The 22,775-nt window shown below is 51.2% G+C and overlaps 1 protein-coding gene across 2 annotated transcripts in view; it reads left to right on the top strand.

Annotated features, from left to right (window-relative positions):
- HTT (huntingtin) overlaps window positions 1-22,775 on the top strand; it is a 95,482-nt gene that overhangs the window by 54,142 nt on the left and 18,565 nt on the right. For both annotated transcript variants that reach the window (XM_087828440.1, XM_016195807.2), the window contains 17 exons: window positions 322-470; window positions 2,012-2,148; window positions 4,046-4,162; window positions 7,106-7,228; window positions 7,514-7,749; window positions 8,726-8,868; window positions 9,952-10,159; window positions 12,145-12,286; window positions 13,467-13,646; window positions 13,766-13,942; window positions 14,244-14,320; window positions 15,483-15,621; window positions 16,555-16,677; window positions 18,451-18,664; window positions 19,458-19,603; window positions 21,343-21,520; window positions 22,489-22,587. In XM_087828440.1, coding sequence (XP_087684566.1) covers window positions 322-470; window positions 2,012-2,148; window positions 4,046-4,162; window positions 7,106-7,228; window positions 7,514-7,749; window positions 8,726-8,868; window positions 9,952-10,159; window positions 12,145-12,286; window positions 13,467-13,646; window positions 13,766-13,942; window positions 14,244-14,320; window positions 15,483-15,621; window positions 16,555-16,677; window positions 18,451-18,664; window positions 19,458-19,603; window positions 21,343-21,520; window positions 22,489-22,587 — 2,588 coding nt within the window. The remainder of the gene's footprint in view (window positions 1-321; window positions 471-2,011; window positions 2,149-4,045; window positions 4,163-7,105; window positions 7,229-7,513; window positions 7,750-8,725; window positions 8,869-9,951; window positions 10,160-12,144; window positions 12,287-13,466; window positions 13,647-13,765; window positions 13,943-14,243; window positions 14,321-15,482; window positions 15,622-16,554; window positions 16,678-18,450; window positions 18,665-19,457; window positions 19,604-21,342; window positions 21,521-22,488; window positions 22,588-22,775) is intronic.

Below are 22,775 nucleotides of genomic sequence, written 5' to 3'. Positions count from 1 at the left end.
TTCCAGTCATGTGGCACCGTTGACTGTTGATATGAGGCAGGTTACCTTTTCTCCTGGGGTCTCAACTTCTTCAGCTGAACAGTGGAGGAGCAGAAGGAGAGCTGAGGAGCCTGCACCTCTGGGCGCCCAGTGCTGCTGGGTGCTTCCTGCTCTCACAGCCTTGCCAGCCACGTGTTCTCTGCAGATGGGCCATTGTCATGACCTAGATGGACCAAAGTAGATGGCTAGGCTAGGGCTCCCTTTGAGTAACGTCATAGTGCTTTTATTGATGTGTGTCTTAGTTTTAAAAGGAAATGTCTAAAAGGATGTTTTTGTTTCTAGGGAATCAGAGGCAATTATTCCAAACATCTTTTTCTTCCTGGTGCTGCTGTCTTACGAGCGCTATCATTCAAAACAGATCATTGGAATTCCTAAGATCATTCAGCTCTGCGACGGCATCATGGCTAGTGGGAGGAAGGCTGTGGCACACGGTAACGGGACAGGCTTTTCGCTGGGGTTCTCATGTAGGGTGTGCTCAGCAACACTGACCTCAGGCCCTGCTGTGTGTCCACATTGCTCTGCTGGGTGGCTCTGTGCGCATGCATGTGGATGCATGGACACCTGTGTGTGCATGCACGTGTGTGCGTGCATATGGAGAGGGCACACTCTACTCTGGGGAGTTTAGAGTCTTCTTAGGTAAAAATATAGAAACAGTAAGATGCTTTGAGGCACAAATGGGGTCTGACATAAACACTCTTTTCTGTAAGGACACTTGATGTGGTACCTGCTGTGTTAGGAGGCACAGTGGCCTTGATTCAGGACCCTCTGTTCCCCTGGTGATTCTATAGGAGCTTCTATTAGGACCCCAGAGAATGGGCAGCTGCTCACGCAGTCCACGCCCACCTGTGGACCAAGGCTGAGCAGTTTTAAGAATGAGCTAAAATCTCTTGGACTTGAAACTGAGCTTCAGCATTCTCTGTTGACTCCTCTCTGCTCCATCGTCGGGCACCTGTAGGCTTTGGAACTTTGACAGGGACACTTCCTGAGACCTCTGCAAACCGTGACTCGAGGATGGGCATGTACACTGTCCATTCGTGTGCCTGCGGGACAGCAGGTACCTGAGCTGTTCCCACTCTGCTGCAGACAAGGCCATCTCAGTGTCCACACCAGCTCGCCTTGCCAGGGCCAGAATTCAGGCCTCAGCAAACCTGCACATTACCACGTGTGCACACAGGGGTCACAACATAGTGGACAGTGCAGATGACATGTGTCCTGGATCAGAGGGCTCTGGATGGGAAATCGGTGTGCAGCCAAACCCCACTGCTTTCTGTGGGAAAGCTCCGACATCTGGGGAAGTCAGCAGGTGTGCTGAGTGTGTCACTAGATGAGTGTGCCTGTGCGTGTGTGTCATCAGGTGAGGCAGTGTGCCGTCCACTGATCTGGTGACGTGATTGGGCTACACCCTTCCCAGTGAAGCATTCCTTGGAGTTTAATCAGCTGCTGTTTAAATTGAAGAATTTACTTTGGCTGCTGTTTTGCATAAAGATGAGACTTGGGGGAAAACATTTATCTCCTGAGAGAATGAGGCCATTACCACCAACAGTGTAGACGTTTGATACGTGGACTAAATACTTCCTGTCGAAGAAGCATTTGCCTCGTCAGGTCAGCCTGTAGGTAGATTATGGGTGAATGTAGACTGTTGTTACCTCAGTGAGTGGGGAGCTTCTGTTATTTTGAATTTGATGTTTGAATTTGTGACTTTTCTGTCGGGTGATGCTGTGTCACAGGAACCTTAGGTTTTTGTTTTTTTAAGGATTTCACAGAATGACCACTTAAGCGTCGGAGGAAGACCAGTGGCCTTCCCAGTGGTGTTCTGATAATGTCATAATACCCAATAACCCTAATTTGCCCCTTATCATAAACCAACTATGGACTAGGGTTTCCTTTGTTTATTGAAAATACCTGGAGGTGTTAGCACCGTCTTCCGAATGTGTCACTCCTTGGCTCCTTAGCACAGACTCTTGTCCCCCAGCCATACCGGCTCTGCAGCCCATAGTCCACGACCTTTTCGTATTAAGAGGAACCAACAAAGCTGACGCAGGAAAGGAGCTGGAAACCCAGAAGGAGGTAGTGGTGTCGATGCTCCTGAGACTCATCCAGTACCACCAGGTAAGGGGTGGCCATGTCCTCCGTCGCCTTGCTGGGATGGAGGTGCCACAGGGCTGCCATCTGTTCGTCAGTGGGTGGTACTCTGTGCCAGCTGGGCGCTGGGGCTGGGCAGATGCCAGGAGGGGTCTGGTGGAGGGCTGTCTGAAGCAGCACCACATCTGAGGAGGCCCCGACACTGGCCCATGTACCGCGAGGCCCTCTTCCAAATGGGGACTAAAAATGATTGGTTGACAGCATTGCTCTGTTTCTTTGAGCTGATTTGGGTTTTGTTTTTCTTAAGGTGGAGCAAGAATGTCAGGTAGTTGGAGGCAGTTAAGTCCAGAAATCTGGCCTTTAAGTTTTTATTGTTATTTTTACTTATTTATTTACTTATTGATTAATCCTCATGCAAGGATATTTTTTAAAAATATGTCTTTATTGATTTCAGAGAGAGGAAGGAGAGGGGGAGAGAGAGATAGAAAATCAGTGGTGAGAGAGTCATTGATCGGCTGCCTCCTGCACGCCCCCGACTGGGGATGGAGCCTGCAACCCGGGCATGTGCCCCCACTGGGAATTGAACCCTGACCTCTTAGGTCATAGGTCAGTGCCCAACCACTTAGCCACGCCAGCCGGACCTCACTCGAGGATATTTTTTCCACTGATTTTTTTTAGAGAGCGGAAGGGAGAGAAGAGGGAAGCGGGGAGAAACCTTCAGTGCTTGGGCCAATGCTCTGACCATTGGGCAACACTGGCCAGGGCAGAAATCGGGCCTTTTTAGTAGCTCTTCTCTTTCAGCTTGTCTAGCGTTCTAGCCCTCACTTACTTTGTCATTATTTTTAGCTGTTTGTCTTTAAACCTTTACAAAGTCATAAGCTTTTCTCAGAAAGACTTTCTGTACATTCTTATTTTTGTTAATCTAGGTAATATTTAATTAAATGCTTGGTGTTTAATTAAACCCATAATTGCAATAATAAGTACACCTGCCCCGGAGAGGTGTGCGAGCCAGCCTGACATGGTGAGCGTGCTGGGTGGTGGGGCGGGTGGCCTGGAGAGTCGCTGCTCTGTTCTCCGCCTGGCTTGCGAGAGACCAGAGGGGGTTGGCTCGTCTTAGTTAGGGGAGCAGGTTACGGGCAGGTTTCCTCCTGCAGTAGAGGCAGGGCCACATCCTTGAAGGGAGAGGCAGGTGGAAAGGGACAGTCGGTGCTTTGGAGAGGGTGGGCTTACATGGGTATGTCTCTTTTTTATAGCAGTTATATTTTAAAGACCAGATCAGCAAATTTTTTCTTCATTTATTCCATTCTTTCATTTTCTATAAACAAGCAAATAAATATTTTAGCTTTGCAGCCATGTGATGTCTGTTGCAACTCAGGTCTGCTGCTGTGGGTGAGAGTCCTGGTCAGCATGCTCACTGGGGGGTCAGGTGTGTGCCCATAAAACTTTACTTACAGCTGCAGCCTTGTGCTGCTCTGTGTAGACATAATCACTAGTAAAGTGTCCTCAGGCATGGTGACCCCTGAAAGTCAGAGCTGCCCACTAGGAGATGGCTTTGCAGAGAGCTCAGTAGAGCCAACATCCCCGAGGGTCATGGGGCGCCTGCAGAGTAGTTTAGTCAGGGCTATGTTTGGGTTTTGCCAAAGGTCAATGTAAGTTTGATTTTCTTTGGTGCCTTTTCTCTGGTTGTGGAGTCTCATAAGCTCTTCAGAAGTAACGGGCAGGTCTTGCCAAGGTGGGTGTGGCGGGAGCGGACTCTTGGGGAGTTGTTCCTGGGCTCCTGTGTCGTCCTCTGGCTCCTGTCTCACGTGTCCCAGGGCCAGGGTTTGTGGGCTCATCAGGCCCTCACTGGGGTCACGGTGCTTTGGTCCTGGTGTCCTCGCAGAGCCAGGATAGACGGAAGTGACAGTGCCATGCACTCCTGCAGGTGCTGGAGATGTTCATCCTGGTCCTGCAGCAGTGCCACAAGGAGAGCGAGGACAAGTGGAAGCGGCTGTCCCGGCAGGTTGCCGACATCATCCTCCCGATGCTGGCCAAACAGCAGGTGTGTCCCGTATTCTCACTGTTGTAATGGGGAGGAGCCTGAAGGGTGGGCACTTATACCAGCCTTTCATTAAATCATGTACAGTCACTTTCCCATAGTTGTCAGTTTAGGTCCTGGGACAAAGGAGTTTCCACTCACCACCTCCCAGTGACCCGCAGGTTGCTGTCATCTCCTGCTCTACAATCGTGGAACCTAAGGCTCAGGGATGTTCCGTAGGTTTCCCAAAGGCTCCTGGTCTCTGGACCATGTCTGCCACCAGAGTGCAGGATGCTCTGCACCTGTTCGCAGCAACACCTTTGTCACCAGGGTGGGTCCCCCCAGGACAGCTTGCCAGCTGCCAGCCAAGCTCTGGGTCTCCAGCACTGTGCTCATCTGGTCGTGCGCCTGGCGGATTCTCTGGGCACACGATGCTTGGGCTCTTGGTGCTCGAGGGGGCATGGAGGCACTGCGGTCCTTACTGTCTGTGAAACTTCAGCCTGACCCCAGTATCATACGATTGTCACCTGAGACCACTTAGATGGGGTGTCTTGGCTTCTGGTGGGATTGATAGAGGGCAGTTTTAAGAAACTTGAATTTGGTGTTTTAAGGTGGTCAGGATTTCATTCCTGTAGATATGTATTTTTAGAGTCATCCACCGAAAGCTTTGTTCCATATTCTTACCCATCGCGGCACAGTCTGAGGAGGGTGGAGGGTGGGGGCCGAGTGCTCAGTCAGTGCCCAGCTCTGTGTCTGCCACGCTGGACCTGTGAGAGCACGGATGTGGAGCTCGTCACAGTGCCCGCCGGGCAGCCAGGCACAGACGTGTCACATTCACAGGTAGTGCTGGCACGGATGCAGGTACCGGCACAGACACCCAGGGAACAGCCTAGGTAAGGAAACCCTGCCCCGTGGAGGGACAGTGGGATTGGAATGGGGGTGGAGGAGAGAGACAGAAAGTCAGTTAGTGTGTAAAACATCAGGTGAGAGGAAGTGCTGGGCAGAAAATGCAGGAGAGAAGGGCAGGGTCCAGGCTGTGCTGTGCTGTCCCCTCCGTGAAGTTGGGGTGAACTTGCAGTCATGCTGAACCCAGCAGGTCCCTCGGCAGAGAGCTCCAGGCAGAGTGCTGCAACATCGACCCTGAGGTGGGAGCAGCCTGCTGGGGTGAAGAGCGACAAGAAGCTGGTGTGGGGGAGGGGGCAGCGATAGGGGAGGACACATAGGGCCTCTCAGCTGGTGCCCGATACTTTGGGAAGCCACAGGGCATTTGGTACAGGGAGTGGCACGGTGTGATTAGAGTTGAGAACAGACTCGGGATGGGGGAGGGCAGAGCAGGGAGGCCCACTGAGACATGGAGTGGTGCGGACCAGGTGGTAGGAGTGACGTGGCCAGGAGTAGTCCTCTGTTGGGTGGTCCAGAGTAGACAGAACTTGTCAGCTCTGCTGATGACGTAGGTGTAGGGGTGAGAGGAGGGCTACTGTCTGCAAGGGGAGGGACTGGGGAGCGGGTTTCAGGAGGAGGCAGAGCCAGAGCTGGGGCATTCAGCTGGGGCACCTGGTAGGCATGTGGGGTGGCTGCCACAGGCATTGGGACATAGGGTTTTGGCGTCATTGGGAGAGAGCTGGGCAGGGGTAAACATATGTGACTGCACGAGGTCACCATGGGACCCATGGTAGCTGAGAGGAAGAGAGGTCTGAGCTCCACACTGGGGTAGCCCCAGCTTAGAGCAGAAGTGAAGGGGAGCCCTTGAGGATGTGGGGAAGGGACAGCCAGTGCGGGAGAAGGAAGGGCAGACAAGCCTGGCTTCCTTAAAAGCCAGGGCGGGGGTGGGGGCAGGGGCAGGGCGGGGCTACTGAGAGGCCAAGTCCATGAGCCCCAGGGACTGAGCCTGCTCTTGGCAGACCCGGGGGAGCAGGGCAGGTGGAGCGGAGGGAGCAGGAACCCCGCTGTGTGTCAGTGAGAGTTACTCTAAGAAGGAGCACACATGGGTCCCGTGGGTGGCTCCCCGAGGAGGAGAGGGGTCAGAGGAGAGTTAAGTTAGGAGAAAGGATGGCCTATGTGTGCACTGAGAGCAAAAGCCAGGGGGGATTGGCAATGCAGGACCCATAACATTGCCACTGTAGTGTTCCTGAGCAGACACCAGATGCGGGTTAGGGGTGGCTGCATAAGGGCAGTAGGCACTGGCAGTGGGCACCCAGGAAGAGGCAGAGTTGGCATGGGTGTGGTCCAGGAGTTAGGAGCTCCCAGGTCTCCATTGTTCCCTTGTGGCTCAGCGCTGTGTGGGTTCAGATCTGCACCTGGAGAAATCATCTCCTCCCAGAGATGCTGACCCTGTACAGACGTGGGTTAGTGATGGAGATTGGAAACCGTCAGCCCCCGTCGTCCTCCGTGGGGGCTGGGGAAGCTGGATACACTGAGGTTGGGACTTAGCAAGGAATGTCTTGTATCCTCTAAAAATGTTGAGTTTGAAAGCCTGTTGCCCTGGGAGGTCTCGTATTTTTAAGGAAAAAAGCAGGGACATTTACATGACTTATCAAAACCCGTCAATCAGAAACCCCTCTGGTTGGGGCATGGGGAAGGCCGAAGGAGAGGGATACACAGGCTGTTCCATTGGTCACTGAGTGGCTGGAGGGATGGGTGCAGGTAAAGCGAAGACAAATGAAGAGGGTGGCTTCCCAAGGTGGCTGATGTAGGTATGTCGGGGGTGCAGTTCCAGCTAATTTTTTTTGTTCTTTTTTGTATTTGAATCTTTTACAGAAAATGTATGTTGTTTATATAATGAAAATCTGCATGAAAGGTTTGCTTTGTGTAAAGGTGTAGTGGTACAGTGGTGCTCTCGAGTGTTGGCCTGGTCGACACTGACGTTAAAACACCTTATGTGCCGGGTGGTGAAGGGATGGTCAGGGTTGTCTGACCGGAGCCATCTGTCCTGAGCATAAGTGTCGGCTTTTTGCTGTTTAATTGCAGATGCATATTGATTCTCACGAAGCCCTTGGTGTGTTAAACACTTTGTTTGAGATTTTGGCCCCTTCCTCCCTGCGGCCCGTGGACATGCTTTTACGGAGCATGTTCGTCACGCCAGACACCATGGTGAGTACCTGCCCCCTCAAGGTGGCATCTTAGACTCAGCCCTGCAGCGCAGTTCATCCCTATCAACGCGGCCCTGCTGGGCCAGGGTGGGACCAGAGGGCTGGCACTTTACACCAGTTCCTACTGGGGAGATGCAGCTGTGTGGAACCACACTTCAGAACCATGGGCCTGGGATCTGTTGGCAGAAAGGTAGAAGCGGGTTAATTCTTATCCTGAAATTGGCCATCAAGGAAAACCTAATTCTCTCTTTCCATTCACTATAACAGACATGTTTTCCTTCTTCAGGCATCTGTGAGCACTGTCCAGCTCTGGATCTCGGGAATCCTGGCCATTTTGAGGGTGCTCATCTCCCAGTCGACTGAAGACATTGTCCTTTCCCGCATCCAGGAGCTATCCTTCTCTCCATACCTAATCTCGTGTCCGATGATTCATAGGCTAAGAGATGGGGACAGTGATTCAGTGGCAGAAGGACACAGTGAAGAGAGACAGGGGAAGAGTTTGCCAGAAGAAACATTCTCAAGGTGTGCTGTATATCTGACCCTTCTAGTTCCCTTCCTTCTGCAGCCCACGGGGTGTTGATGATCAGAAAGTTGGACTAGCTCCTCTGCGAGCTGGGTGAAGACGGTGCCCTGTGTTGGCCCTTGATTCATGCCTCTCTCCTGGCTCATTCACACTCTGCCTAACGTCCTCCTGAGACACGGCGCCGTGGGGCTCACTGCAACAGTGGGAGGTGGCCTGCCCTGGGCACAGGCCATTCAGAATATAAGAGGACCCACCAGAAGTGCTGGCTGTACTCAACACTGTCCGTAATACAACCTCCCTGCCAGGGTGGCTGCTCCACCATGCTCCCTACAGGATACTGTGGTAGCAAATTGTGTCTGCTCCCCAATTGTTTAGAGGCTCCTTGAGGGCTACGACCCTGATTCAGGCACTGCAGACGCTGCCCTGGACAAGTGTGTGCCCACCTTGGCTGACTTGGGCCCTCACTGAGGCAGAGCAGCTTAGAGGACATGTCGTGGGCACAGTTTCTGCCGTGTGTGCTTTCAAGCTGGGACCATCATAATATGCACTTAGCTGCCCTTCGTGGTCATCATTAGGGTTGCCATGTGTGTGGTGATGAGCCCAGGAGGCCCCTGTGGCCCCTTCTGTTTGTCAGGTCAGCAGGAGCCTGAGCTCCCTCTGTCACACTGAGCAGGTAGCTAAGATGATGAGATTAAATTCCTGTGCTGTTATCAGCATCCTCACAGGCCACATGCAGTGTTGTCCTCCTGACAGTGCCCTGGGGGTAGTGCAGCTGCTGCCACCTCCACGTGAGGAAGGAGACGCGGAGGGCGCAGGGTCTGTCCAGGGGCGGGCTTCAGCGTGCCATGGCTTCCTCTGCTTTCCCCACCCTTCCACACTACAGATAGTGTCTCCTGCATACACTTTCATATGTCTGCCTCACCTCAGTGCCCTGCAGTGTCCCCAGTCCCCATCACCATGTCCCTTTCTGCACAGGTTTCTCCTACAGCTGGTTGGCATTCTCTTAGAGGACATTGTCACGAAACAGCTGAGAGTGGAGATGAGTGAGCAGCAGCATACTTTCTATTGCCAGGAACTGGGCACGTTGCTCATGTGTCTGATCCACATCTTCAAGTCTGGTAGGTGCATCCACCCGCCCACAGGAGTGCGTGCCTGTCCTGACCCTACCGGACTGCAGGCCCATCCTACCTGCCCGCTAGAGAGCTGTGGGCACTTGAAATGTGGCCTGTGTGATTGAGGAGCTACTTTAATTTGGCTTAATTAACTTAAATGTGAACAGCGGCTGGTGGCTCCCATGTTAGGACAGGTCTGATGAAGGCAGTGCGCTGTGCTGAGGAGCCTGGGGCTGGGCATTGGGCCCGTGGGCTTGCTGCTGTTGTCTTTGGACATTGGTTGGTCTGATATGTGTGGCTAAGGTGCACTCATGCACGTGTAAATCTCTATTTGTACCTTCTCATTTATTTTGACTATTTCTTTTAAAGACATCAGAGGGCAGAATTACTTTGGTTGGTTTTGAGAGAGAGTTGAAGTAACTCTTGTTGCACTTTTATGTAAATAAGGTGCAGTTAGCATGTAGAGTTGGTGTGCTGAAGCTCTAGGCCTGTAGCTGGTGTAAGGCCTCCTGTGCCCACATGCTCTCCGTGTCCACGTGGTGGGCCCCTCCCCACCGCAATCAGACACTTGGACGAGGGCAGCAGTGGGTGACAGGGCCGTCTCTGACCTTTTGGAGGCAGGAGAGCTGAACTGGAGGGCTCCCTCCCAGTACTCTCAAAGGGGCGATCCCTGCCTTATGTGTGGGACAAAGTAGGGATACAGGCAGAGGGAGACAGCTCTTCCTGGGTAATAAGCTGACATGGGCTGACATTCACGCATGGGCAAGGGTGAGGGCTGCTGATGGCTCTGATGCAGAAATGACAGCATCCTCCGGGCAGGAGGCACCTTTCATGGAGAGTCCCGGTCTCTCTGCTACTTGTTGTGGCCCCCGTAACCTCTGTAGTTGCTACCCCTCAGTCTGAGCAAGCCCAGAAGCCCTTTGGTCAGCAGGAGTGGGTGTGGAGAGGCCTGCTGGCCCCTTTGAATACTATGTGCAGGAAAGCCGTGCGTGGTCTTCTGTGAAATCTTCTCCTAGCTACAACGTGTTGGACCTCGATGAGCAACAAAGATTTTTCCCTTAATCAGTGTTCTTTTGGATCTGTTTCTAGGAATGTTCCGGAGAATCACAGCAGCTGCGTCTAGACTCTTCACAGCAGACAGCTCCGATGGCAGTTTCTATGGCCTGGAGAGCTTGAATGCGCGGGTGCGCTCCATGATCCCCACACATCCGGCCCTCGTGCTGCTCTGGTGCCAGATCCTGCTGCTTGTCAGCCACACTGACTACCGCTGGTGGGCCGAGGTGCAGCAGACCCCCAGGTGGGTCCCCACTGGCCTCGCTGCTGAGCCTCAGAGCCTTGAGGCTTGGCCCCTTTTCCATGGGCTTTGTAAAGATTCTTCTGAGTGTCTGTCTTTGTTTCACAGGCACTATTGTAGGGAAAGTATGTGGTCTGACTGGAGGCACTCGGATCACTGCTGCTTTTTCAGTGTGATTTGTTTGACAAGTTCTTTGACACTGTCCTGTCTTGTGGGCGGTTCTCCATGCCGCATCCCTCCTGCTAGGTTCTCAGCCTTAAATTGGTCCCAGAGCCAGACATGTCGCAATGTCTTCACTTCTTATGAGTTAAATATGGTTCTGGTTGTTCTTAGACAATGAAGTAATTATTTAGCAACATTTCAGAACTGTTTGGGAATAACTTATTTTTTATTATTTAAAAAGACTCATGAAGTACTTGATTGTGGGTGGCCTTGGTTTTGCAGAAACTTTTCAGCTTTAAGCCTCAGTTTCTAGGTACTGTCCCATTGAGACATTAGTACTCATGAGGAAAATGCTTAGGTAAAAAGTCTTTCCTCATACAAAAGGGGCATCATTCTGACTCTCTTCAGATCACCCCTCCTGCCTCATTTCCATCCAGAATATTTCCAACCCCCTGGCCTTGGCCTTTGTGAGCTTTAGGAGTTGCTCCCACGTGCCGGGTTCCTTCTCCTACAGCTCTTCCCCACCTCTTTCCCCGTTTCTCTTCTTTCTTTTCAGTCTTTAAACAGCCTTTCCTTTGAGATGTTTCCTTTGAGGCTCCCCCACGTCATATCTCCTGCCTTGTACCCAGTCTCTGTTAGATGCCACAGAGCACTCTGTGTTTGCCTTTTTAGCTCTTATCACCCACCATTAAATGGTGGCTATACGTAAAAAAAAATTCACAGCCCAGCCAGCATGGCTCAGTGGTTGAGCATCAACCTAGGATCCAGGAGATCTCGGTTCGATTCCCAGTCAGGGCACATGCCCAGGTTGTGGGCTTGATCCCCAGCAGGGGGCGTGCAGGAGGCAGCCGATCAATGACTCATCATTGGTGTTTCTATCTCTCTCCCTCTCCCTTCTCTCTAAAATCAATGTATTTCAATAAAGATATTTCAATAAAGATATATTTATTGATTTCAGAGAGAAGGGAGAGGGAGAGAGAGAAAACATCAATGATGAGAGTCACTGATCGGCTGCCTCCTGCACGCCCCCTGCTGGGGGTTGAGCTTACAACCCGGGCATGTGCCCAGACTGGGAATCGAACTGCGATCTCCTGGATCCTAGGTCGATGCTCAACTGCTGAGCCATGCCTGGCAGGGCAAGATATATTTTAAAAAATAATAATTTATAAGCTCTTTAAGGCCAGAGACTGTCTCGTTTACCTTAAAATTCCCAGTACCTTCTACGTAAAAGGTACACTTGAATGGTCTGGATCAGACCCAGAAGTCAGAGGGGCTGTTTGCGAGTGAAGTGTTGGGGTAGAGCTGAGTCTCCGAGTGTAACCCCATCTCTGGAGAAGACGAGTGAGGAGGAGAAAGTGAGCAGTCGCCTTCACGGTGGAGAGCTGGTTTTGCAGAGGTGCTGGTTTTGCAGGGTTTCTGTGACAGCATATATGCTGCGGGCATGTCTGGAGTTGTTAGTGTTTTATTGGCAATCGAATCAAAATAGGAGCCGAAAGGTCTTCTGGCCACTGATGGCTTTATGCAGACCAAAGGGGGCTCTAGCAGCCAGTGAGCTGGAGTAAGTGTGCTGGCGGGGGCGCAGCTCCGAGGAATTCTGTGCGGTTGGCATTTTCCTACCTGCCTGTGAAGTCCTCTGTGGCTGCAGTTTCCCACCTGTGCTCTGCTGTTGCTCAGAGTGGGCAGCTGAGAGCACTCAGCACACGCACACCGCACGCAGCGGCCTTAAGTCCCACTTCAGAACCAGAACTAAACCAAACTGCCTTCAGTATTTTGAAAGCAAGCTTGCTGCCGCCTGAAACCTTATCATGCCTCTGTGCTCCTTCCAGAAGACGCAGTCTGTCCAGCACAAAGTCGCTGAATCCCCAGATGTCTGGAGAGGAGGAGGACTCCGACTTGGCGTCCAAACTCGGGATGTGCAACAGAGAAATCGTCCGGCGAGGCGCCCTCATCCTCTTCTGCGATTACGTCGTAAGTGCGGGCGCACGAGAGGGCGGTGGGCCTGGAGGATGCCAGGCAGGAGGCTCTGGACAGGCCGCCTCCGGTCAGATGGACCGCCCTGTCCCAGCCGAAGTCCAGAACTAAAGTTTAGTTCTGCTCTGACATAAGTGGAAACCAGGCGTGGCCGTTGGTCACGAGCTTTTGAGTGTGTCTGTGGAAGGGATCATCCAGCTACCCTTGCGGAGCTCACATGGAGGTGGCTCCATGCCAGGCGGATCGTGGGCAGTCTTGTTGCCGAGGGAAGCAGTGGGGTAATAACAATAGAAACAGGATGAGTGTGGGCTAGAGTGGGGTTCTGAGTAACTGCTTTTTTTAGTCTGTGGAGAAGGTGTTAGATGTTCATCGCTACATTTTAACATAGATTCCTGTTTGATGACATTTTTTTAAAAAATAACTTGAATTTTTGACCAGAAAACTAACATCACATATTTAACATAGAAAATTTCCAAAAACCAAATATGTAAACAAAAGAAAAAAATTTTCCTCTAATTGTATTACTGAAGAGTTCCTTAAATTTGTTACGTTTTGGTTGGGGTTTAGTACTTTCCCTGCACCTATGTTAAAAACACTCGTTTCTTGGTATGAACGTGACACCATATACATGATGCTGTTGCCCAGCAGGTCGTTGTTAAACATCTGAATCGGAAAAGGAAGTAGGGACTAGGCCTCAGGATAGTTATTCTGTTGTGGTAGCAGTTCATTAATATTAATTTTTCTATGTTGAAATGGCTTTTCTACCTTGTTACACTTCTGAAAAATAATTACATAATGCGTATGTATTCCAAAATGGGTATTTCTTATTTCCTTATAAACCTTAAGTGAAGTGGCCTCCCTTTCTAGTTGGCACGTGGGATCCATTCGTATTTTGAATTCAGGAATTGTCAAAACTGTGACAATTATAGGGAATTCTCTTTTTCCACTGACCTGTTACAAGACTGGAGGAAGAGTAATTGAGAAGACCCTCAGCAGGCCAGACTGAAGCCTGGGAGAGAGCTCCTCCCCCATGCTCCTTGGGGCAGACACTGGCTGTTCTCAGTGAGGCCGTAGTCTGGGATTTGCTTCCCCTTTGCTCCTCTGGCCTTTTCTGGGTGTTGACGTCTATCCTCTCCGGTCTCCTTGACAGTGAGTCTTCAATCATCTTTTTCCGCAGTGTCAGAACCTACACGATTCTGAGCACTTGACGTGGCTGATTGTCAACCACATCCAAGACCTAATCAGTCTGTCCCACGAGCCTCCCGTGCAGGACTTCATTAGTGCTGTTCACCGGAATTCCGCCGCCAGTGGCCTTTTCATCCAAGCCATTCAGTCTCGCTGTGAAAACCTCTCGGCTGTAAGTCTCCCTGGTGCCAGCTGTTGTCAGTCAGTTTTCTGTACCTGCTAAACAGAGTGTTGGAATTTTTAACTGTTGACTTCCAACTGGCAGAACCCTCTTTCCCTCTCTCTATGCAGCCCACCACCCTGAAGAAAACGCTTCAGTGCTTGGAAGGGATCCACCTCAGCCAGTCGGGCGCCGTGTTGACGCTGTATGTGGACAAGCTCTTGTGCACTCCGTTCCGCGTGCTGGCTCGCATGGTTGACACACTTGCTTGTCGCCGGGTAGAAATGCTTTTGGCTGCAAATTTACAGGTACTGAACAAAACATGGACGCTGGTTCTTAGTGGAAACGTAGCAGGGCGAGCCAGACAGTCGGCTGTGCTTCCTCTGCAGGCACGTTTCCCATACAGCCCCGAGAGAAACACGTGTGTGTGTGTGAGTGGTTGTCCTGTGTGTTTGACATGGGTGCTCTTGTACCTTCCTCTAGTCTGCCTTTTCTAGGTAGATGCACACGTCAGTGTATCCTGCCTTTGCTACAGTAGACGCACACGATGAGCACTGTTGTCGATCGGTCGTGTGTGGCAAACCTCTGACTTGTGCCTGTCTACTTTAGAGCAGCATGGCCCAGCTGCCAGTGGAAGAACTGAACAGAATCCAGGAGCACCTACAGAGCAGCGGGCTTGCTCACAGGTAATGCCGGAGCCAGGTGCTCCCTGCTTTGGATATAAAGACTTAAGATTTGTAAGGGGATAAACTCACAGGACAGGAGGTGGATGTGCTTCCTGGATGGGTTTGCTGCAGAGGGCCCCAGGGCCTTAGTACAGAGCCTCATTGCCTTAAACACACTGGGCTCACGTATAAAAGGTCAGGAACAGCTGGCAGAATCCCCTGCTGCACGGAGGGAGGTGTGCCTGCGCACCCGTTGCTTTTTGAGGTGGTATGTACTCGCAGTGCCTCTGTGTGCTGTGACTAGTGGGAACATGGGTTACCAGCTTTATCTTAGCAAGATCAAAGCGTGTAGTCTAACTGCTAAGCGAGAGTGGCCAACTCCGAGAAACCTTGCCCAATTCTGGGCCTGCATCTTGTTAAACTTTATTGCTTTATAGCTATTTATCACCTAATTTGTTTGCAAAGTCTTTAAAGTCTTATCAGAAATCATGACATCTGTATATGAGTGTGTTTCCATGACTGTGAAGAAAATGAAGAGAAGCTTTTACCTTATTTCCTCCCAAGGGGGGCCATGGAACATGTGAGAGGAGAGAATATAATCATTCGCTGTGATTCCTTAGAGCAACTGGTTGAAGGTGTCTAATTGGGGAGGGCGTGACTGCAGGAGGGCAGGGCTGGTGCGTGGGGCTCAGCTTGGGATTCCCTCTCGGGACTCAGTGCTGAGCTATGTTGAACTTCTCACGTCACTCTCATAGCAGATGACAGGAGGTCAAGCTGTTCCTATTGTCTGACCCTAGAGTTACTGCTCAGCCTGGCTGAGGAAGAGTGTGAATATCTTGCATCCGATGAGGTGGTCCTTCTGTTGAATGAACATAATGGGTATAAACTATGTCTGTTGGGCACTTTGTGCACACGGATCTTAGAGCAAAGGGTCTGTGTTGCATTTATAAAGAACATTCTTACTGGGGTTATTTCTTGTGTTGCCTATTGCAGTGTGAGTATGAATGAAAGTTCTGAAAAACATTTATGGGGCATAGACTGTGCTTATTAAAAGTAAACTTATTGGGGTGTTGATCAGAAGTAGCTCTGAAGGAAGCGTCTGTCATGTTGTATGTCAGTTTAAGAAACACTGTTGTTTCCTCCTGTGAGGCTGGGCTTTAACCCACGTGTGGTTGGATTCCAGACACCAGAGGCTCTACTCCCTGCTGGACAGGCTTCGTCTCTCCACCGCACCAGGGTCGCGTGGCCCCTCTCCTCCTGTCACGTCCCACCCGCTGGATGGGGATGGGCCCCTGGCGCTTGAGACAGTGAGTCCAGACAAGGTAAGTGTCCAGTGTGTCTGTATGTGGCACGTGGGCCCAGTCTGGCACTGAGTGTGCAGCAGTGATTCAAGTAGGGGGACATCATGGCATGAGGCACAGCTCCAGAGGGCTCCCACCTGCTCTCTTCTGCCCAGGGTCCCATTGTGGACATGATGCCTGAGGTCTAGCCCAAGTTTTAGCAGGGGTGTGGGGTGAGAAAGGAGATGCTGAATTGGGACACTTGCGGTTAGCGTCCGGGGTGTTGATGGGAGGGGGAGGAGTTGGTTGACAGCAGCCCACACACAGGGCCACTTGGCCTGTCTCCCTCTTCTCACACCGGCTGGCCTCCTGCATGTGAAGCTCCTCCCTGCCAGGACCCTGGTACGTTATCATGACCTTCTGCACTCAAACCTCAGACCTAGGGACCACTCGGAGAGCCTTCCTACTCTACTTCCTAGGGGGGTTCAGTTTAAACATGAATTGGATTTAAAAAACCAGCAGCCCAGCCCAGTACAGCAGAAGCCCAGGTCTCTGCTCTCAGGTTCAGTCTGTTAAGCATTTCTGCTGTGCTGGCCCTGGGGGGGGAGGGGCGAGGCTACTGCGCAGCAGCAGGTGATGGGTGCCATGCCAGACTGTGGGGGTGCGGGCATGGTGCCTGCTGCCTCAGACTGTCGCCAAGTCTGAAGGACAGGTGGCCTCACCAGGTGAAGCGGAGAAGGAGCAGCAGGGGTTAGGTAGTAAAGCAAGTTCAGACATAGCCTTCGGAGTCCGCCCCGTGGTGGGGAGCAGCCCACATGGCCAGCCACAGGCCACTTCTGGGGAACTGTGTTCATAGCCTGGGAGGCCCCTGGCCCTCTGGTCTGGGGCAGGTGAAGACAGCACATTTCCTGTAGAGCTGAGGCCCCGAAAATCCTGCCCACTGCAGGCCGTTACCAAGCTCTCTTTCCTTCCCAGGACTGGTACGTGCGCCTGGTCCAGTCTCAGTGCTGGACGAGGTCCGACTCTGCACTGCTGGAGGGGGCGGAGCTGGTGAATCGGATCCCTCCCGGTGACATGACTGCTTTCATGATGAACCCGGTACGGTGGGAGCTGTGACCACTGAGAATCCCTGCCTTTGCTGTTGCTGAGAAGGCACAGCTTCCCCTGTCATTGTCACTGTGCAGCCACAAGGATGCCTGCCTCCCCCGTCTTCTCAATGGCAGGGACTTGAGTCCAGGCAGGACAGGACAGTATTTCAGTCACGTTAGCATCCAGAAAGGGCCATTGGTGTTTGATTCAACTTCTCATACCTGTAAAGAAAATATGTTCCCATAAAGTATGGCCTGCCGCACCTGCTTGCTCTCGTGGGCGTGAGGAGAGGCACTGAATGGTGTCACTGGTGTCACTCAGTATAACTTAATACTCTCACGGTGCTCTGGAGACTGATCTTTAGGAAGCCCACCCCATGTGCAGTGAGGCCCACCCCCATATGCAGCAAGCCCCCTCCACCCCTACTAGATGCAGTGAGGTCCCCCACTTCCTCACTAGATGTCACAAGGTCCCATCCCCGCTCCTGATGCCATGCAGACTTGCCATGCACAGCTGGCCCAGGACACCCTTGCAAAGCTTCCGTGTCCCTGTACTCTGCTCTTGGGCAGGTCCTATGAGGAGTGGGCCCCCTTTCTGTGTCTCCCGACACCGCCTTAATGGGCTCCTCCTCAGACCTCCTGGGTGAGCAGTGAGCTAAACTTCAGCTGTTTTAGTGCTACCTTGAGATGTGCCAAGTGGGAATAAAACTGCAGGGGTCTGGGTGGGGAACAGGCCTGGGCCAGGGGTGGACGAAGAGTGTCCCCAAGTCTAATTCTCCATCAGTTTCAAAATAAGAGCTACATTGAAAAATAAAAACAGGAGAATTGGCCCCAAATCAGTTTGCTAAAGTAATTTTAAGATCCATTCTGTGAAAGCTGACTTGCTGAATGTTCTATTTGTTTAATGACCAATTTATTGAATTTTCCAAATTAGCCCAGCCCAGCTTTTAAAGGTTCTGGCTGTAAAAGACAGATTCAGTTTGGGTCACTGATGATGACATATGATTTTCTGACTGTTAACTAAAGATTGACATTCTACCTGAAAATTGGCCAAAAAATCTTTACATGGTTTTAAAAAGTTGGCAAAATAATACAAATCGCAATGCCATATGAAATGCTATGTTTCCAACCCAAATTGTGTTATTTTTATGGTACTTTGATTTATTTCAGCTGTTTTTGAACATAACCTGCCTTTTTCAGACTTTGGGATGTTCATGTGTTTCACTGATTTCTTGGATGGCACGTCAGTTGGATTCATATTTTTATCAGTTAAAGTTTTGTCATACTAAATTTTTTTTTTAAATCCTCACCTGAGGATATTTTTCCATTGCTTTTTCAGAGAGAGTGGAAGGGGGAGAGAGAGATGTGAGAGACATCAATTGGTTGCCTCCCGCACGCGTCCTAATCTTGGCCGAGCCTGCAACCGAGGTACATGCCCTTTGTCGGAATCAAGCCTGGGACCCTTCAGTCCAGAGGCTGACCCTCTAACCACTGAGCCAAACTGGCCAGGACTGTCATACTAAATTTTTTATTTCAAATAAATGTGAAGGCATAATAAAATGAAGATACTTCTTTAAAACTAAAGCGCTCCAAAGAGACCAGAAACATACTTCAGTGAACATGTTTAAGCATGGTTCAATTATTTACAGCAGAAGTAGAATATTCTTACAGTTTCTTATGTTGTGCTATCTGTGTGCCTCGGACACATTGCATTATCTTCTCTTCTGCTGTTTTTCTGCCTGATGAAAGCCTATAATTGTTGAACCTTTAATACTTGCTGCAGGAGTTCAACGTCAGCCTGTTAGCCCCATGCTTGGGCTTGGGCGTGCGGGAAATTTCTGGAGGCCTGAAGAGTCCCCTCTTTGAAGCAGCTCGAGTGGCGACTCTGGACCGGATGACCAGTGTGGTTCAGCAGCTCCCTGCCGTCCATCAGGTTTTCCAGCCCTCCCTGCCTGCGGAGCCCACCGCCTACTGGAGCCAATTGAATGATCTGTTTGGTAATTAAAGTAAAAATATCTCTTATTTACTTACTGTAAGATTTTTTTAATTGAGTACTTTTAAAGGTCTTTTTTTTTTAATTTTTATTTATTTATTGGGGCAACATTGGTCCATATGATCATACAGGTTTCAGGTGTGGGTTTCTATGTTATAAGATCTGTATATTTTACTGTGTGCTCACCACCCAAAGTCAGATCTTTTCCCATCACCATATAGTAGGGTTTTTAGGGAGAGAGGAAGGGAGAGGGAGAAAGAGAGAAACATCAATGGTGAGAGTCATAGATCGGCTGTCTCCAGCACGCCCCCTACTGGGAATCAAGCCTGCAACCTGGGCATTTGCCCTGACCGGGAATCGAACCAGCAACCTTTTGGTGCGTTGGATGATGCCCACCCATCTGAACCACACTGGCCAAATGTGGGCTAAAAATGTCTCTTATTTCTAAAAGTGCCACAGGGCCAGTACCGTGTTTTGCACCAAGTAAACATACAGCAAATGCTGTTGCTCTAATAAATTGAAAGCATTTACAGAAATAACAGACATGGCACTGGGGTTCCCAGCTCCTCATGTGGCTTGGTGTGTGGTCCACTTTGCTCTTTATTGGCCCAGCCCAGGCTCTGAGCCCTGGAGGTAGCAAGGACAGAGCCTGGGAACACAGCCCCGAGTGCACACAGGCTGGAGGGCATGCAGATGTGTTGCTGAGGAACTGGGCCTCAGAAAACTGCCTGCCTGCCTTTCAGAGGTCATAAGCCCCTGCTAGAGTTCCGTCCACCCAGGAAGACCTTCTGTTTCAGGGGATGTCGTATTGTATCGCTCCCTGACCACGCTGGCCCGCGCCCTGGCCCAGTACCTGCTGGTGTTCCCCAAACTGCCCGACCACCTGCACCTTCCTCCAGAGAAGGAGAGGGACACTGTGAAGTTTGTGGTCATGACCATGGAGGTAAGGGACAGCTTGGGAACTCGGTGCAAGGGAAGGCGCAGTCAGGTGTACTTGTCGCCTCATTCCAACCATGCCTGCTTGTTCACTACTGTGTCCATCCCTCACCCTCCAGAGTGCTCACACACTGATTACACAGTTGCCTTGTGACATTGGCGACCCAGAGCTGAGGAAGGGAGGCTCTGAAGTGCCAAGTCCAGGTCTGGGACCTGGACTCCACCTGCACCCATTCCCCCTACATACACCTGTGGTTGGTTCTCTCTCTGTCCAGGGAGCAGGCTTAGGGGAGAGGGCGTCAGTCATAGCAGAGGGGCATCAGGGAGGAGGGCTGGGCAGGAGAAGAGGGTCAGGAGAAGCTGGGAGATTGAGGGTGAGTGCAGGCTCCTGGGGTCTCCACAGGACAGTGGGGTCAGTGTGCGCTCACATGGGAACCTACTTCCTTCATTTTAAGATGCCTTTGATTTTAGCACAAGCCGTCTATTTAAATTTTTTCTTCAGGGAAAAGGAAACATTACAAATGCAGTGTGGGTCCTAATTTTCAATACTTGAGAAATAACCTGAGAAATGTATTGTTATTTTTAATTCTCACCCGAGGATATGTTTCTACTGATCTTAGGCAGAGAGGGAAGGAGAGGGAGGGAGGGGGAGAGAGAGAGAGAAACATTGATGTGAGAGAGAAACATTGGTCAGTTGCCTCCTGCACTCCCCCCGACTGGGAGCCAAACCTTCAACCCTTTGGTACACTGGACAACACTCCAGCCAACTGAGCCACACCAGCCAGGGCAGAAATTTATTGTTTTAAGTTGAGCAGTAAACTTGGACTCTTTAGCCATGGGGTATTGAACACTGTTAACATTTAAAATTACCCCCAAATGCGTACGTGTTGTTAGTACATTGCCTTTCATACAACTTTGGAAGACAGTCTGACCTGCACCCTTGTAGCCAGAAAGCAGAGCTGCCCTGGCAGCCTGAGCAGGGGCAGGGCCGAGCCAGCAGCAACTGCCTCTGCCATGTTACGGCAGAAGGAGGTGCTGGGAGGCATTGTGCAGTCAGTTGTTCACAAAGCCCAAATAAGTGTTACCGGAAGCCAGGCTGAGTCGGATGGCTGTGACCCGTCCTCTGGATTCCATGTAGTGGAAAGGCTGGCAAGCATAGGGTTGCTCTAAAGTGACCACTGTGTGCCGGGGAGGTACTTCCTATATCGCCTACTCAGGTCTCTGCAGCCTGCAGGATGGGCCCTGCCATGCCCACTCTACAGGTGAGGAGAACAGGGTACCTCTGTCTGTGACTTGCTCAGGTTCACCCAGCTAGGACATAGCCACTCTGGTATTGAAGCCAAAGCTGGCTGTCTCCAGAACCCCTGCCCTCAAATGTAGCCTTCTTGACCACGACAGACGCAAGGCCAGTGCTTTCTGGGCCCTGAGGAAGAGCCTGGCCTGAAGGTGGCCAGGGATGGATTTCTAGGAGCCCACGGAGCTAAAGGAAAGGGTTCAGCCAGGTCAGGGTGGCCATCCTGGCAGAGAGGGGAGCCAGGCACTGGGGAGCAGGTGGTCAGGATTGAACAGAGGGAGTGGGAATGCAGGCCCGTCCGTCTGGAAGGGTGGGGTGTTGGGGACTTGGCCTCTCAGTGGAGTCCCCGGTGGTTCCTTGACAGCCAGGAGTTGTCTGCTTCCCTGGCAGCACCCGCAGCAAGTTTAGGAAGGAAACCGGGTCTGAGCCTCTAATGCAGATCTTGCCCTCAGGCGCTGTCGTGGCATCTGATCCATGAGCAGGTCCCACTGAGTCTGGACCTGCAGGCAGGCCTGGACTGCTGCTGCCTGGCCCTGCAGCTACCCGGCCTCTGGAGTGCACTGGCCTCCCCGGAGATGGTGACCCACACCTGCTCCCTCGTCCACTGCGTCCGCTTCATCCTGGAAGCCAGTGAGTTGGTGACCTCAGTGGGTGTCTGTCCTCTGTCACTTGAACCAGTGTTCAGCTCCACAGATCTACTCACAGACATGTATTCTGTGTCACCCGTTTGCGAGGTGCTGAGTTAGGGGTTGGGGGGTCGAGGTGGATACGATACGGGCGTAGTCTTCAGGGCTGTGAGGTTTGCACTAGGACCCAACTTGAAATTGCCTTTGCAGTCATTTTGCTTAGACTTTGGAGTTCCAGCTTTTGTAAAAATATGTCCCTCTGATCTCTGGCCCTGGTTGGCTGTTTCGTGCTCTTCACCCTGAGTAATTGTGGATCAGTAAGATTACGTTCAGAAGACGACTGGTTTTCTGCTGCGGCCGAAGTGCTTGTTTCTATACCGCATTGTAATGCTAATATGTTGCCAAGTAGAAATGAGTTATTCTTTTCAAGGGACAGTGTCCTCAACAGGGGTCATTAGCCAAAGTTTTTAATAAATTGGACATTATAGTTTACATGTTGGAGGGTGTTTTGAAGTTTTGTGTTTTTAAATTGAACATTATAGAGTGGTATTTTGAAGTGTCATTGTTTAAATTATTCTCATCTGTGCATTTGTAGTCGACTTGAAAATGAAGATCCAGGGAGTAATTTTTCAAAGCCAGGCGTCTTGGGGGTTGCAGTGTTCTTTTAGCAGCGATGGATCATGGGCCGCCTAGTAGAGCCTTCGGGGTGGGTTGGCGGCAGCAGGCAGTTGGAAGGACTTAGAAATCTGAACCCAGGAGCCCAGCTCCTGTGCATTTCAGGTTGACCAAGACCTTGATGCCTGGGTCTGGCATGGTCTAAAGGTGTGTAAAGTTGACTCTAGGATGTCTAGACCTCGTTGGACATAGTCTGTCACTGTAAAATACCACGAGGCTGCGTAAATGTGAAATTTGAACACAGAGGAATGGTAAAAGTGTTTGGAGATTCTCCTGTGTATCCTGTTACGATTTTAGTTGTGGTGCAGCCCGGGGACCAGCTTCTCGGTCCAGAAAGAAGGACAGACACCCCGAAGGCTGCCAGAGAGGACGGCGGAATCGATTCACACACGCAGAGTAAGTCAAGACCTGGGTTTGGGGCTTGAAATTCATTTATACAAGAGACATGTAAGGTGGTAAATGCGGACCCTGGGAGGCGAACCTCACTGTGTCCTGTTGCTCATCCCAACGTTGAAGGACAATTTGGGGACATTGCCCTGCACCTGCTCCTCCACTGGCCCAGGGCTCCCTGCGACTGCCAAACT

This window comes from Miniopterus natalensis, chromosome 1 (assembly GCF_054644295.1).
Source record: "Miniopterus natalensis isolate mMinNat1 chromosome 1, mMinNat1.hap1, whole genome shotgun sequence".
Taxonomy (NCBI): Eukaryota; Metazoa; Chordata; class Mammalia; order Chiroptera; family Miniopteridae; genus Miniopterus; species Miniopterus natalensis.
This window is presented reverse-complemented; position numbering and strand designations above follow the sequence as displayed.